This window comes from Contarinia nasturtii, unplaced genomic scaffold, assembly GCF_009176525.2.
Source record: "Contarinia nasturtii isolate CC-2019 unplaced genomic scaffold, AAFC_CNas_1.1 Cnas_scaffold_864, whole genome shotgun sequence".
Classification (NCBI taxonomy): domain Eukaryota; kingdom Metazoa; phylum Arthropoda; class Insecta; order Diptera; family Cecidomyiidae; genus Contarinia; species Contarinia nasturtii.
Genome location: NW_022198211.1, coordinates 2080151 through 2098251, shown reverse-complemented (window position 1 = coordinate 2098251; position 18101 = coordinate 2080151). Strand labels below are relative to the sequence as shown.

The following is an 18101-nucleotide window of genomic DNA, read 5'->3' as shown; positions in this document are numbered from 1 at the left end:
TTCTCCCAATGACACAAACACACACGATGAATGAATTTGCAATTCATCGAGCAAAATAAATAAAAGAATCGAATAAGTTGTTTATGTTTTTGATGTTCATTTTCAATGAACAATCGAAGAATGAATCTTATTATGTTTCTGTATATTACTGGTGTCAATACAAACAGTTGGCAGGTTGACATTTAAAAAATTAAACGTTGCAAATGAGAGAGTATAAGAACAGGCGCAATGCCATAAACAGGCTAAATTGCTTTGTATGTGGATTCGTTTGTAATTGCCAGCATGTGTGTAGCGTCTAGCCAAAGGCGTTTATTTTCAATGCAATGACAGTATCAATTCGATTACGCATTTCATACATAAATGCTGTCAATCGTTTCCGTTTTTTTCGAATCCAATTGTCTAAGGCATGCTTGGAATTACAATTTTAATACTTACATGACATGATCTCAATCCATCCTCTTTGCATACATTTACCATTTAACTCAGGCGTAGCCAAGCAGCGAATGAGTACGAGACTGCTATAAAAATAGCACAATTTCATTTGTACACGCGTCTTTCGGTTGATTGTCGATTTTATAGCTCTTTGACCCGTTCGCATTGCTATTTTCAAATCAAAAATCAAATAATAACAAACATTCCAAACATTCAATTTTACACTTTTATAGAAAACATTTGATTTTATTCGTCGATTTTAATGTAACAATATTACTGTAATTTATGTGTGTATATATATAGTATCATCTGTGTGTTTGTTTTTGTGATTTCATTTAAATTTTAATTTATATGGTATTCAAATATCCATTTTATTTGAATTTTTGTTTGTTTAAATGTCACGTGTAAATATACTTTTTTTCATCAATGAATTTGTTTTAAAAAAAAAACAGTAAATCAGAAATGTGAAAAAAGAGAGGGATGGCGTGGTAGTTGTACGTCAATGCTTGCGACGAATGTGTAATCTGGAAAATAGAAAAAGAATGTTGGCGAAATGAGTTTTGACAAACCATTTGTTGTTTATAATTCGATTTCAGAATCGTTTTGATAATTCATTATTGTTCCGTTCGTGCGGCCGATATAATTTCTCATTGAAATGAAAGATTACAATTTTTTGTATACCATCCACCCATTGTTGGGGTGTGAAAGTCCTAGACTTTCAAAGCATGCTGAAATCTAATTATAATTACGAAATCGATAAGATCGCAAACATTTGCATACAAATACGCAAACAAACAGTAAAATTACCATAAGTTTTCAATATCCCTCTCTCTCTTGGTTCAAACATCGATTTTTTTTTCAAATCAATTCAATTTTTTTTTTATATATAAATTAACTAAACGCATAAACATATTAGTTTTTTTTTCTCTTAAAATGAAAAATAAAGTTTTTTTTATTACATAGTTAAACGTTATCATCTTGAATTTACATCAATTAACCATTGAAGGTGAATTATAGTAGTTTTATTTATTTTTTAATTTAAATATTTGATTTCTGCTTTCAAAGAGTTTGCTCTAAATCCTTATTAGCTAGAATGCGTTTGTTTTAACTATATTTCACGTAAATAGACATTTTCACCGTGAATACGTGTGAAGTGTAAATGTGTGTGTGTGTGTGTGATTAATGCAATTTTTCTTCCATTTATTCCATGGTCTCTCACAAATTATTATGAATATTGAGGTCACTTTAACACCTCAGGTGATTATTGCATTCCATATAACAGGTAGGTAATAATAGATGATCCATTGAATGATGACGAACATTCCATATTTTCCGTATTTCCATATTTTGTGGCCATAAATTGGAATTCAATATATTTCGCTATTCGATTTAGTGTATGTGAAATGGGGTCGATGTAGAGACAATCAATAGGTGTCGTATCGATTATGCGTATTTCGATTGAATAGAGAGTACATCGAAATCCATCGACCATCTGCTAAAAAAATCCGATTTATCAAAGTTTGAAATTTGTATCCCCAACAACAATCAATCACATTCAAAGTATTTTAATTTACTATGCAGTTTCGAATATACGTATAGATTTTCTTCATTTGCTGTATCCCATGTATATATATATATATTTTATTTATTATTATTATTCTTCTTTATTTAACTACAATAAAACTTGTTTTTATTCATTTATTTTTTGGTAAAATTCTATGTATTCTTTAGCTGACATCATTTGAGTGTACAGCTGTGGAAAAGGAAAACAGAACAATATAGATTGTGTTAGAATGTACAATGAAAATGCAGCGAATATCTGCACCTGTGTTTTCTTTTAAAAAAATTCTTTTTTTTTGTTTGTAATGAAATGGTTTCTTCGTTTTTTGTTCCTTTTTTTTTGTTCTCGCACTCACATCAAAAGTAATAAACTTGATTTATTTTATTCCAACTAGATCTATTTTTAAAGATTTTCTTCCCATCCGTGAAATCAACTGCGAAGCGAACATCGACGACAACTGATTTCTTACTTCGTCCCAGTGGAAATTTAAATTTATGCATTCATTTGGTTGCATCTTCTTCATTCCGACAGCGAAGTGGTTTCCACAACTTGAAAGTATACGTTTTTCTCTTCTTTGAACGCTCAGAAAACTTTGCGCATTTTGCAAAAATTTTATTTTTATTTGTGTGACTTTTCATAAATCTTTGGCGAATCGTTTTCAAGTTGCCGCCATTACTGTCGCCGTCGTCGCCGAACATTTGTAACAACCGGAAGATAAGAAACTATTATAGATGAAGATTTGAGAAACGGAAAAACTTGACGACATTTCCCCTTTACATTCTGTGCCTTTAGTTCATACACCGCCCATCCCCTGCCCCGTCGCTTATAAAATCACAATGAAATGCGCACAAATCAAAAAATATAAACGAAACTTTTCAACTTGATTGATTGCTCACTCTTTAAAGTTAGAGATTTGATTTATGTTCGCATTCTCATATATATTCTTATTCTCACACACTACCCTGTTCGCTTAAACAATTAAAAACGCCTAACACATATACACATTTTCGATTTTCTGCAGATGTGCTGAGTGCGTAAGCGCTCGATCTCTCAAAATTCTCATTTATTGTTTAATTATTAAGTTTATGTATTGTAGTTTATAGAGTGTATATATTAATCAGGAGTGCATGTGTTAAGTGCAATCAAATATATTCATTATATTAATTTTCATCAAATGACAGCTTTCTTAATTGTTATGGTATCTTATTGTGTTTTGCCGCTGCTGTCGCAAAATGCAATATATATCTTCAACATTTGCCTGAACAAATGAATTTCGTCTGTCTATGCTCTCACATAAAAAATTTCTCATCTGGTACCTTCTTCTTTTTCTTCTTGATAGCTTAACGTAATTTCTCTCTACTTATACCCTTAAATTGTATATAACTTTATTTTACTTTTTTTCTTCAGCTATTTAACTCGCTTTTCATTAACTTATTAAATAAATATCTCATTTACAAGAAGTTTTCTAGTTTGATTCCTTAAATTAACCTAATTTACGTAAAAGTCTTTCGAAATTATCCCGAAAAAAAATGTACACGGTGTATCACTTAAGATTATTAAAGAAATATATTCGACAATATGCTTTTTTTCTTTCATTTTTTTCTCATTTTTTTTTAATCTGCTGAAGAGAAGTCCGCTTCTATTTTCAAAATGAAAAATTGCACTGCATGGTATGCCATGATGTCAATTGTGTCAGTAGAATGCTTGAAAACTCAGTTATATCATCAACTCAGAAAGCAATTGTAATGAATATATGTGCTTTTTATTTGTGAATTTATTTTTTAAGTAGAGTAGAAACGAAATAATGGGGCAGAAAAAATCTTTACAAAAACACTAAGTCATCGAATTGCAGATTATTTTTCTGCAAAATGATTTGATTCTAGAAACAATATGTACGACTAGGTGGACAAAGTACAACGGTATTTTTATTCGAACGCTGATCTTCGGTCAATGGATTTTTTGGTGGCAGTTTTTTGGTCAACGTCGATGTCGGTGATGTTGTTGATATTGACAATGTTGGTGTGCCGGTTCGTTCGATATTTTGCATGGCTATTGTATTCATAGTAGTTTTCGGCGACGATGTGGTGGTGTTGGTGCCGAGTCCGGCGGCATCGCTTGTTGTCGGTGATGATAACATTTTGTTACTCAATAAAGGTCATCCGTAATAGAATTGCGGTTCAATGTCAATTTTCGAGAGGATACGTGGTGGAGCCGAATCATATTCGACGCGTGGACGACGTAGTGTGCCTCCAGCGGTCAATATTGATGGATTCATAAAGCCGACAGTTGGTGGATAATTTGTTGTCAATCTCGGACCTAGACGTGCGTATACAAAATATAAATGGTGGTCAACAAAACAATATAAGAAAAAACAAAAATACATCTTATTCATATGGTGACCAATGCACGTGTATTTCCAAAAGACAATCCATCTAAAAAAGCAATACATCTTTAGAACAAGATTGGGTGTGTTCACATCTTCTTCTTTTTTTATAAGCTATATATTTCTTGCATGAATGAGATTTATTCGATGTGGTAGTCGACGGTTCGTGACTGAAACATATTGCGTTTATTTTTACATGTGCCTGTTAACAATCTATTAGTATGACCCTAATAATTTTCACATTTTCTCTTGCGCTCAGTTATTAAATCTCTACGCAAGAAAAATTATGAAAATAGGTCATCAAAATTGATTAACGTTTAATTTAATTAACGCATCTTCACTTATATTAAGATAAGCGTGTAGAGTACGTAGCCAGAGGTGTCATAAAAATAAATTCTAGCTGTTGAGTGTCTTGAATATAAACATAGAGCGAGAGAGAGAAAAAAATATGGAAAATTTATATATTTACCCATATGTGCAACTGATGGTGGCGGATACATCAAAGGATTGGCTGATCCAATTATCGATGGAACATGATGTCCGGTGGTCAAAATCGAACTGGTTGGCACTAACATTGTGGTTGACGTGTGTGATATGTTTGACGGACCGAGATTGCTGTAGGGACTCGGTGATGGAGCATACGAACCGTAGTTTGGCTGAAAAACAAATCAAGTTTATATTTATTTACTGTATCATATTTAACCATAACATATACATATATCAAATGAATGCCAATCAATGTCATCGAAAGTAATGCTGCAATACAAATAGCCCTATTTAATTGTCATATTCAAGATTTATGTTTTCACTCAGCATCACATCGAATCGGATGGAATATTTTCCATAGTTTTTGATTAAATTGACATTATAGAACGGAATTCCTGATGAAAATTCCCCTTTAGATAGCCAACCGAAGAAATAAAAATTCCCATAGCATTAAGATGGGCATTAAAGCAGTTTTTATATCAGTTTGACTTTTGTGAAATGTTTTTGAAATAGTTTTCCATATTGCCATGTAAACAATACCCTCCAAAAGAGTCTTACTTTAATACAAACTCACAAATTGGAATTCCATTGAATGGAATCAATGAAGAGGCAACGAGCATACAAAAGAATCGAAAACTCTGACATCGGAATTGATTGATAAAGCTCGTGTAACGCTTTACAAGGGTTTCATAACAATATTTTACTTCATATCTCTTTTTACTTCGTTTTGTACATTTTGTCTGCATTTATTTTGCAATATTGTGTGCATTTGTATCGTATTGAAATGAGGACAATTGGCGAAAAAAAGAAGAAAAAACAGAGTACCATGTTCATAATAATGGGTGCGGATGTTTTGTATGTCACGAAGGTAAAAACGGGATTCGACGAAATTCGATGAACCGAAAAGAGGTGAAAAAATGACGAAGAAAAAAAGCGCCATACAATCGAAACGCGACAAGAAATATTTGAAAAGGCATAAAAATGAAAGCACATCAAATATTTCGCTCAAGGGTGGCCTACCAAATGATAAGAAATTTGGATTGTCAAATACTGGATTCATGTCATGCGGTACTTATATTTTTTTCTTTCTCTATTTTGCTTTGTTTCGCATCACATTCATTTCTTTTTTTATTTTGTCGGGTCGACAAAACGCGCCTTGTGTGATTGTGTATTTCACTGAAATGGGTTCGAGTTGACATAATGTGAGTAAAAAAGAGATGCATGGAGATTGGTTTAAGATAACAATAATAGGGCCAAGGTACGTCGGAATTTGTATTGAATTTATGCAAAAAAAAAAGGAAAAATAGGCCCCCTTGCGGTATAATCAAATTCTGGACAAAATACCAAATGAGCAGTTACCACATAAAAGCTTTTGTAAGAAATTTTTTTTTTTTAAATATCGATTATGACATTTTTCATCGCAAAGCCAAACCAATTTTTTATGTTCAACGAAACATCTCTATTTTATGAAGTAATGTACTTGAGAATTCAGTGTGCCGGGTTTGTAGACTTTATTAAAGAAAAGGAGATAATCAAGGGGGTTTCCGGTATTGTAAAATCTGCTTTGTCGGTGAAAATGAAGTGAACGGGAAGTAAAATCAAATTAAAATCCATCTTCTCTGCGCCCGCATAGATCAGAAAGTGTCAATTCGTGCGTAAAATATCATCAGATGTTATCAGTGTGGTTTTGTTACTATAAAATCGATGAGGTTCAGAAAAAAATGTGCTACAAGTAACTGTATCAGTTCACAAAAACACATATAAACGTTTTATGCGAAAAGTCGATAAAAGAAAGCCGAATGAAATATATGTTGGAATATTTTTGAATGAGATTAAATGTGAATTAACATCATCTGATACGATATTTTATGATGTATGTTTATGACATGCATTTCACAAAGTTCGTCATTTAATTACGGCGTTCGTCTTCCCTGTCATGCCGTACACGATAAATAAATTCGATAGAGAAAACCTGAGACTATATGTGTCGAACTTACCTCGTTGCGTGACACACTCGGTACAGGAAGTGTTGTTGTTGTCATGTCGATATCACCATCAATTTCAGATATATCGTCGGAAAATCCATTCGGTATGGTTGTTTCACTGGTGTTACCGCCATTTTGCGATTGATTTTTCGGCGATGATTTTTTATCGGATTTTATTTGCCGTTTTTGTAACACCAATCGTCCAATCACAAGCGTTAAACACAGTAACACACCAACTGTTACCGATATGAACAAATACAAAAAGAACTTCTCTTGGTTTTCTGCAAAAAAAGGAGAGAGAAAAAGAAGAAAAACGTGAATGTAGATTATTAGAATGTGGAATTTGCAATTTGTTCGTTTTTTTGCTTGGGTGTCATTTTTTTTCTCGAAAGATGACATCTTTGTGATATGAATCCGCAATATTTAAAATTTATTCGAAACATTAATTTTCTATATAGTATGCCCTAGACGAATTCAAGGAAAATCAGACAACTTGCTTATTAAATCTTTCCATAAGTTGTTTATTATTTCATAGTTTTGACCAGAGCGAGCTAATTTCTATTTATGACTGGGAAAATCTATCGAATTCACTAAACTATATTGAGTTAATTTAGCAAAATATGCCTTGCGGTTACATATAATGATTTTACGGTATCAGCACTATTCCTTGCACGTAATTACATTTAATTTTCTACTGTGTACACTGTGTTGCGGTTCATATGTTTTGCTTTTACATTGAAACCATATCAATCACTTACGTGCTAAGTAAACAACTGCTCTTATCCATTGGGCTATAATGTTTATGAAACGTTCACGGAAATCCTCGGCAATTGTGCTTTGTTTGATTGGATACTTCGACGTAGAAGCCGGCATAAATATGCTGTTTGTGTTCGTTTGAATGTTACTATTACTAGAAATGTATGTTGCAACGGTGGCACCACCACCACCACCACCAGCAGCATCAAAAGCAGAAGCGTTGGCGTCACCACCATTATGAAACGCATTGTTATGATTGATTGAGCGACCTATAGCTTCGATATCCGTTGAGGTCATATTTTGCATTGTTGGTTGGTTTAATGTATGATCATGATCGTGTTTTGAATGTGAGTTTGGATTAACAAAGGGCACTGCGAAAACAATAATGTTGGAATATTGGATTAAAAACAAAAAAATGTAAATTCCATTCTCTTTGGGATACATGTTTATTAAAGAAAAAAAAACGATGCGTTTAAAACATTTATAAAGTCGTTTTGTGTTTCGAATTTAGAAGCGGTTTGAAATGAGATTTGAATGGTTGAAAACAATGAAATTAAAAAAATGAAGAGATAGAGAGAGAGAGAGAGAGAGAGAGAGAGAGAGAGAGGAAAAGAGGTCGTGTGATAGAATACAATGATTTGTGGTGCTGTTTGACTGAAGGCATTGTGTGCGTGTGTAAAATTGTGAGTTGATTTACGCTGTGCTGCTTTTTGTGCTGTATCGGTTGTGATCGACTAAATAAAAGCGGATATATTTGATTTGGTATCTAACAAAACATAGCCATATCACTGGCACACCGTTCTCCGATACGCTTGGCCAACAAAGTGCTTAAAATTCCGACCGAAACGAGAGGGCACGAGAGATAGATATGCAGATGTTTAATATTAATTAAACATGCATTCAAATCATGTTTACATCCCGTTAATGGTTCACTCTTCATTTAGAATGTGAATTTGTTTAAATGTCTGAATTAATGATACGAAAAATCTTCCAAAACCCGATTCAACTAATAATCAATATCACATCTTGGCTGAAGTATGTTCAAATGATGAACAATAACTGATAATGATATTTGCATGTGTTTGGTGTATCAAATGTACCATTTACCCATCCCCCATGTCAATCCGTCACATGTGTAGATTGTACGTAATAAATATTCGAGTAGATTTCTGTTATCGAATGCATTGACCGAGACGTTGTAAAATGGATTGCGTCGCTCGAAATGGATAATGTTCTCGCTTTGAGGTAGGAAAATGTAGTTAAAATGCTTGCATACATAACATCCATACAAAATGCGACCATCGGTGATTGCAATCATAGCTCAAGTGGATATGCGTTTGAAAGGCAGTCATAATTTTCTGTAGAGAGAATTCCAAGCATTTATTTTGATTGTTGTACTTCGCATATATAGTATATAAATACAGATAGAGACACACACATACTCATGGACGGCGCCGGAAACCAATGTAGGCTATTGTATGCTTTCGTTGTTATTCCATATGGTAAGATTATTGGACGAGCGAATATGTATGCGAATGGATTTGGCATGGCGATTATATGTCATTGTGTCAACGATGTTTGCAATTCCGCACAATTCCGCAAATAATTCTCGGACTTGTTTCTCGTTTTCCTCTTCCGTGTGAAAAAGAGAAAGCTAAATATTCGAATTTCGATTCAATGCGCGACATTCCATTCAAAAATTTCAATTGCAGCTACTCAATGTTTGCATGTGTGCGTGTGTGCGTGTGAGGAAGTGCGAATGGTGCACATGGAATAAGAAACATCATTAGAATGTGTGTCAATCTATACACACATCTCAATGTATGAAAATATTTATGCGATGATGATTTTCATTAGTCGCATTTTGGCATACAAACACACAAATATTACTTCCTAAAGTGAGAATCATCGTGTGTTTTGAAAGTGGTCACGAATTTTCTCTATAACTCGGTTATTCGTTGCGTGCAATTGCATTTTAAGGTTTAGTGCAACACTCCATTAGGGGTTTTAAATTACTGTATGAGTGAAAGAGATATCGTTTCAACCAACTGTGTGCTCGTTTGGTGTATACAAGTAGTACTAACATTGAATGTGCAGTCGTTTAACACAGTGAGAAAGCACGGTCATGGTTTTCGGTTGATATTATTCTATGTCAGAAATGTATGGTCGGTACCAATTTGGACACATGACCGCTTATGAATTTTCTCTCATGTTCGCTCTCCCTCACTCACTCACTTTCGCTCGTTTTCTCTCTCAACTGAATAAACTTATTTCATGCCATTATACGGTAAGTTATTCCAGGATTACAATAATGTCGTCTAATATACAATCATGAAATATCACTCCAAACATTTATCGCATACACACTCACCGTTTTCACTAACCCATACACACAAACACACACACTCATTCGCCCCAAAAATCAGAGAAAATGTAAATTCTTTGGCTTTGACAATGCAAAAAGAAATAAAAATCCATTTGTTATGCCGTGCACAGTAGACGCATGCATTGCCTTACAAAGCGCCAAAGAACTTGGAATGTGATTTTGAATCAAGTATTTATAGTTCCATTTTTGAACCATTCTACAATATCTCGTGCACTATTTCATCGTTACAACAGCCATAGCAATCCATGCGAAAATAGGCGAATATACATATTTAAATTGTGCAAAGTCATAGGCACATATACCTGGTTGCCTCATAATCTTCTCGAGCACCCACTCACACGCATACACGCTAAAATTGTGACAGCCAATGTATTTATGCATAGTTTGGAAAATGGATCCGCATCTAATTTTCGTAGTCATTGCCACGTAGTTTATTGCCATGCTCGCATACGCACACACAAACATCGAATATGTTTATTATTAACCAATCTGCTCAGCAAGATGCATTCAAATTTCACTGTCATTTGATATCGCTTCGCACGTATCGATTCACTTCACCGATTTTGATAAAACATTGTAACATAATATAATTTAGCTCTAGCTAATATTAGACCGATTTAGCGAACTAAATATCATACGCTTAATGCATGCTTGTTGTTGCAGTTATTATTATTATTATTTGAGTACGGTAAATTTTTGCATTTGAGTTCATGCGATTTTCTCATGTGAAATTGATTCAGGAACTATGTGGTTAGCTGTATCTATTATAACGGGCCTTTCATATCCTATTTAGCTAGCTACTTAGTATCTAATAGTAATTAAAACTTTGTGATGCATTAGCGGTTGTTTATATACATTACGCATCTCTGAATGAGATGAATATCTGAAATTGATTCTCACTCTCCAAGAAATACTTCTTCAATTTTTACTAAGTCTATGAGCAATTTTACACAGATAATTGTATCGACTGAAAACACGCCCGCGTGCATTCACTTTTCCTATTTGATTACAAATGTTCTGTTGCGCTGAAAATAAATGTATTTAACATTTTTATTCAATAACTGATTTTCTCCAGTTCCATTCAAATAGACGAACAAAAAATAAAATAAAATGAAAAATCCGTGGTGATAGTTTTTCATCATTTCATATGAATGAATGTAAACACAAAATTTAATTATCCATAAAATGTATGTTCTGTGTGAAACGGATTTGGATGAACAAAAAAAAAGAGCGCTTGTGATAATTATAAACAGAATGTGAGCGAGAAATATATTGAGTGCTAATTAGAGTATTATTGTGTTTTATTACGATTGTAAAATGTGGATCCGTTTCTCTTGAGGAAATTTAAAAAAATCGAATATGTATTTAAAACATGGATCTGGTTGCAATTTTTAATTTGTAATGAAGTACTGCTACTTGTTTAATTTATGATAATCATTTTTTTTTGTCTTTCAACATTTGCCCAGAGCAATGTGTACATTCGGTCGATAATGTCCCATTGTAAGCGTATCGTGCTGTTAAATTACACCCATTTCGCATATGTGGTGTGAGTGTGAGTACACATGCCGGTGGTTTTTTCCCTGTCTTCTGTTTTATTTTTCATTAAAAAATACACAATGCTTCACATCCCAGTCGATACCGGGAAAAATCGGTATTAAAATCACTTTTTAAGTGAAGTTCAACTAACAAAAATTTTAACTATTTACATATGTTCGCTTTTTTCTTTTTGGTATTTCCAATAACTGCACTTCGAGTCATTCATATTAATTTTTTTTTATATTTTAAATATTACAAATTACCTAACCAAACATTTTTATTTGTCAACGAAACAGGTCAATTTTTTGTTGTTGTTGAAACACATATTGGTAATTTCTCGGATCGTGGAAGTGGGAGTAAAAAATGTAATCAATTGATAGGTTCGCGTACATCGATTAAATTAATCAGATTCGTGGCCTAGTTTTTTTTATTATACAAATATCCCGGGATTTCTATCGAACAACTGTTGTTAATTTCAATTTTAAAAACTTGTACAATAAACTTGTTCAATTGTTTCAATTGAAAGCTCCTGAATATGAAAATAGGTTAGAGTTAAAGTAGGAGGCCATGACCGAGATTATTTACAATATATAGTACATTTGCAACACCTATCGTTAGGCCTCTATCAAAAAGCTTGCTATACAACATCGACTTTGTGAGACTAAAAAAAAATTGCGAAAAATGGGTGCAAATATCATACCTTCAAGTTGATTGCTGTCTCTCGACCGCAATGGTGGATTTACACTGGACGACGGTTCACTTAATGAGGTTGGCATATCCGATGATGTGGCCAATTCACGATGTAGCTTCGGTGCCGGCGGTATTGCCTCTGATTCACGATAAAATTGATCTTCATCATATAAATCATCTTGATTTTGATCCATATCAATTTGTTGCGGTTCATCTGGCTCAACCGATGCATCAAATTGATCCTTTAATACTTTTCGCGGTACTGAAAAAAACACAATTTATATTAATTACATTCATTTTTGATGAGATTTCAATGAAATTTATTTAACGATTATTATTCAATCAAGTAATTGAATTAATTTTTTTATGCTTTCATAAAAGCAATGATTACGTTCATATTTTTTTTTTAAAATTACATATTGAATATTCGTTTCGCAATACTTACTGCAGGTGTAAACGACTTTGAGATAGACTCTAGATTCGGGTCGGCATGGATTGCCAAAATTTGCACGATCGGCCGATATGGTACACCTTCTCCTTCCGTGGCACAATTGCATAACAGTCTCGGTTCCATATGAAGCCAAACAAGCTGTAATTAATTTTCAAAAGAATCGAACATGAGTTTGAATTAAAGCATCAATGAGTTTTCTTGGCTTGAACAATCGCAAACTAATCGCTTTAATCAAAAGAAAATTTATTTCACAAAAGAACCAGGAAATATAACAAGCCAATCAATTGATTCATGAGAATGGCTCAAAACGATTGAAGGAAAAAACTCAATTCAAAAATCTCCTTTATATGTTGGTGGCAAAGCGACAAAAAATAGACTAACACATACACAAACACAAAAAAAACATCGATTTCAACGGGAAATTTATTGAATGAAACGACGGACGAAAACATGAAAAAGGAATAAGTGTTATATTTCCTTTTGTTACGAATACCTAAATGCTGTTCGAGCCGACAACGAAATAAAAAAAAGTGTGCACAGAAAACGATTGAACTTATATGAAAAAGCAATTTTGTTCGGTTGCACACACGTGAAACATGCACAAAGCACAATCACATCAAGTAGAATTCAATTGGCTTCAATTGTTTAATTTTTCTCTCTATCTCTCTCTGTGTGTCGATTTCTCGCTCTCTTTTTTTCCCAATGTTTGCACCCAGTCCATGTACTGTTTTTCGAGGTGAATTTGTATGTGCTCGTGTATGAGCGCATTTTTGCAATTTGTTTTTTGTTTTCGTTGTTTTTCTCTCCCCGCTTGAACATTTCGATGAAAATCCCAGTTGTGAATTCAATGATCAGCAAAACAATCAACGAGTGAAATAAAAAAAAAAACACAGTAGAAGCGAAAATCTTTCAATTTCCATTGCAACTGTTCCACAAATCTACCAATTTCTGGCGAATGTGCAGTGTATTTGTATTACTTTTCTTTTCGTTTCTTGACTTGAGTGTGTGTGTGTGAGCGAGAGAGTGAAAATAGCGAGCAAAAATACCCAAAACAAACAGGCAAAACGAGCGTTGAACGTACGATAATGGAAAAAGTAAACGGCGGAAGCTCAAATACCGAGGCACACACACACAAAGATGAATTTATTTTTCTTCGTCGAATGAAATTTCGTTGTTTCCTTTTTTCACTTCGTTCTGCGTTCACTTTTTTCACCACTTGAATTGTTCTTTAGAACCTCTTGTCATTGTTGCTGCTACTGCTTTTTTTATTTATCTTTGGGTTTGACATAAGTATCGTATCTCTTGTTTTGTGTGCACAACATCTTCATTCGGATGTAAACCAATAAAGATCTCAATGTTTGTTTTTGTGTGATAGAGAAATGTGAAAGAATAAACGAAAAAGAATGCAAGAAAAGAAATCAAAACGAGAACAAGTATCGAAATAAATGCGTTAAATAAATAAAATGGAAAATGATAACAAATAGTGATATAGAACAATGGCAAAAGAGTTAAAACACTGTACAATTTCACTTCACTCATTCATCACTTAAGACGAAAAAGGACTTGCTCAACCATAAACAAAACCAAACAAAAAGAAAAGCATGTAAAATTTTGGATTGTGTGTGGGATTGCTCGGGTCGCATGTAATGTGGCCCAGTGCAAATTTACTAAAAGAGTTTTTGAAAGAAAAACTGAATAACAAGAAATGATGATGATAACAAATATCAAAGACCGGAAAATGAGCAAAAAAAAGACTTCATTGACCAAATGACAACGAAATCCTTATGAAATGCACCAAATCATTGAACAGTTTCACTTTGACTCGGTCACATTTGTCTGGTTGCATTGTGTTGCTATGTTGACCGAACTGCATTCTTCTTCATCAAATTTACAACAAAGAAGTTATGTTGGTGTCTCGGCAGCGACAGCACCACCACCGACCAAATACTTTTTATTTATATTTATGACATTTCTTTTGTCATTTTTTTCAATGCAATTGCACTCGTTGGAATGTTAAAAATCTTTATATTTGTTCCGAACAAAATAACAACAGCAGCGACAACACCAACAGCAACATCCACGGTGATGCATGTTGCACCCAGTTCGAAAAGCAAATAATAAACGAATAACTATAGTTTTATAGCGGCGCTTCGTCAAGTGTTTTGCTTGCAATGTGCAACAAACGCATGGTCAGGCATAAAGGCATTCTTCGTTTGATTCGTTTCTCCTCTTGTTATTTTTTTTCTTCTCATTGCTTCTAACAAACTTCCACTTCGATGGCACATCTCAGCGATGATGATTTTATTTAGATATACGTTCAAGAGTATTTTTTGCTTCTCTTTCTACTTTGAACTGGTTTGTTCATGTTCTGTAGTTTTTTTCCTCTCGTTTTAACAGAAGCTGTATTATATTGTTTATTTTTTGTTCCCAGCAACTTTGCTCCCGTTTGTCTATTTCACTTGTATTTATTCGTTTCTTGTGATACAATTTTCAGCCGTTGGGGTTTTTTGTTTCGTCCATTGCACACATTCTTTTCTTTCTTTTTCGTTCATTTCTTTTCGTCGTCGTTGCATTGTTTCGCTTTGCGCTTGTTTCGCATAATATTTTGCCTGTGTGCCAGTTGATGCCATTTTGTCCGTTTTTCTCATCCGCTCACTCGGTCGCTCTCTGTCTTTCTCTCATTTGCTACACTACGAGCACTAAACAAAGTGCAAACTTTTCTTCTCAACTTGTTCGTCGTACTTTTTTTTCGCTTCGCCCACACCGCGCTCGTGCGTTATTTCATTTCATTGCTTTACATTCAGGGAATAAAGATTAACTTTGCGCTGTTCTTTGAAATATCCTAATGAAGTTGTGCGTTGCTATTGTTCCATTGCTTGCAACGCTTGTTCTTTTAATGTTTTCCACTCGTTTTTTTTTCTTTAAAACTATTTATTCTTTTGCTCTGTTTTCATTATCATTAAATTCTTATCGGGTACTTTTTTTTTGTTTCGATTTGGAGTGCACTTTTTTTCTCTTTCTCTCTCTTCTCATTTATACTCCGTTGATGGCATGTGCGCGAGCTGACGCGCGCGTGGTGTGTTTGAAATGAAAAATACATAGAAAGTAAGAGACACGCTTCAATGCAAAAGCATAAAATCAACCGGAGGGAACCGTAACGAATGTGGCCATAAATGTTAAATAAAGACGCAAGCAGATGGCTGACCATTCGTTCGCGTCAAATTAGAGATGAGTTGATTTTAAACAAATGTGAATTGAACACATTCGAAGAAAAAAAGTACACAGAACAAAGTATGAACGCTTCACTTTTTCAATGGTGTGACCGATGGCGATGTAACTTACATTTTTAAAATAGAAAATGTCCTTCATTCGTTCACCCGCTTGCGTTCGCCCTTTGCTATTTCATTTAAATCAAAAATGCATTTCCATTTAAACATATGACGTTAATTAAGATGTTTCTAATGTACAAGTTTTAAGTGAACACAAAACTTTGCGAAACGAAAACTTTTCACGACACGAAATGATGAGTTTGATTGAAATGATCATCAACTTTCAAATTATATATTTTAATGCTCTGATTATTGGAATGCGAATTATTTGCGACGTCAAATATTTCGCTTCAGCCGAAAACTTTGTTCAATCTATGGATGTTTTCATGAGAAATGTTGTAAAAGAGCAAACAATTTCCGTACTTTTAAGCATAAAATCGTTTCTGTTTTGCTTGCATGTAAAAAGATGGCAACATTGTGTCCTCCGTTTATTTGTTGCTGTTTTAGCTTTTTTCGGCAATTTGATGTGCATGCTCTCTCTCCCTCTATGTTTTTTTTTTACATCGCTCGTTTTTTTAAACGTTTTCATCTACATATACGTATGAATGGATTCTTTTATGTTGAAATTCAACTGTCTCAGAGCGAATTGCTCATGGTGCAACATTTTCGCCCCGAGACTGAAATGCATCAAAACATAGGCGACATTTGTTGGCGATAAAAGTTTAAAAGTTACGGTTCTCTTTGAGTTTACAAGCGTTGTTAACCTCGTTCCGTTATATTTTGATTGCAGATGAAATGGGTGCACTTTGGTAATGAAATTACTCTTGCCGAACATTTTTTTTTATCGAAACAAATTATGTTCAATGTACGCATAGGCAAATAAAATGTAGACGACGATAAATACAAACAAAACTTATTCGAAATATTTGACACATAAACAAAATACAACTCTTGCAATCTCGGCTCAACAATCTCACTACAAATTGGCGTTTCCCGGAATTTGGAAGAATTTCAAGATGCACGTGAAATAGAATATACAATTAGATAGATGAGTTATTTATATTTTTTATTATACTTGTATTATGCACACATGTGAGCCAAACACAAAAAAACACTTTGGAAAAATATGTAAAACATACAGAAACTTCGTCGGCAGAAGAAAGAGAAACTTTTAAAACAAACCGCGACCATATATATAATTTATGTGCATTTATGCAAACGATGGGAAAAATCAGTATTTGCGTTACGGTATTTTGATAAATAAATAATAGCAAAATTCGTACGTTAAGTGAAGATAAAATTTTAAAGGTTTTACAAAAAAAAATGAAGCGGAGCATAAAGATGCATATTCGGCATGAATATTATCGATAATATCTTATCTTATAGATGCTTGAACACAAACAACTGATTCGTAGGAGTGTATGAACTATATAAAGTGTTCTTTCGAAACCTGTGTTGAATGTCAGCTTAGACTTGAACGATGAAGGTGCCCAATTTTTGGTAATTTCTTATGAAAAGTTACCATTCATTGGTTGTTTATGACACATATCCCCCGGCAAATGACATCTTTAAATAAACTTTGGTGTTGTTTCATGTGATTTTCTGCTGTGTTCAATGTCTTTTCTTCGTGAAACTCTTTCTTTTTAACGGCCGAGGATAAAGATATAAAAAAAGAAATATTTCAATGATGATCACCGGTATTTGTGGTGAAAGCGAACAAGAAAGTTAGATCCAGAGACACGCGCAGCATGGACCATATCGAAAAATTAAAATGAGAATTTTAAAGTAAATATAATTAATAAAATATAGTCACGGTGAAATGAACGGAAACTCGATGAATATTTATCGTTCGTCTCGTGCATCTCCTGTTTATGCGATCATACTCTGCAAAATTCATTTGTAGTGTGAGATTCTCTCTTCCTCTCTGTTTTGCATCTTTTCGTCAATTTTTTTTTTCGTAATCTTTTTAAAATACATAATTCAATTTGATGTTAATTTAGCGTAGAATAATTTTTGGCTGTTTACTTGGTTCGTTGTAGTATCATTAATTTCATTTTTTGTTTATCACAACATAACGACATAACATTTCATTTTCATGCGCTTCTGCTATCAGGCTGAAACGGCGAAAATATAATGAATATTTGATTTTACTCGCATCATAATTTG

General features: G+C 33.6%; 1 protein-coding gene across 1 annotated transcript in view; it reads right to left on the bottom strand.

Annotated features, from left to right (window-relative positions):
* Positions 1 to 813: 813 nt before the first annotated feature.
* The window catches only part of LOC116342639, a 42656-nt gene continuing 25368 nt past the window's right edge, over positions 814 to 18101 (bottom strand). The window contains exons 7-12 of the mRNA XM_031770326.1: positions 12661 to 12804; positions 12226 to 12477; positions 7606 to 7974; positions 6860 to 7128; positions 4846 to 5032; positions 814 to 4309 (exon numbers count right to left, since the gene is read on the bottom strand). Coding sequence (XP_031626186.1) covers positions 4149 to 4309; positions 4846 to 5032; positions 6860 to 7128; positions 7606 to 7974; positions 12226 to 12477; positions 12661 to 12804 — 1382 coding nt within the window. The 3' untranslated portion in view covers positions 814 to 4148. The remainder of the gene's footprint in view (positions 4310 to 4845; positions 5033 to 6859; positions 7129 to 7605; positions 7975 to 12225; positions 12478 to 12660; positions 12805 to 18101) is intronic.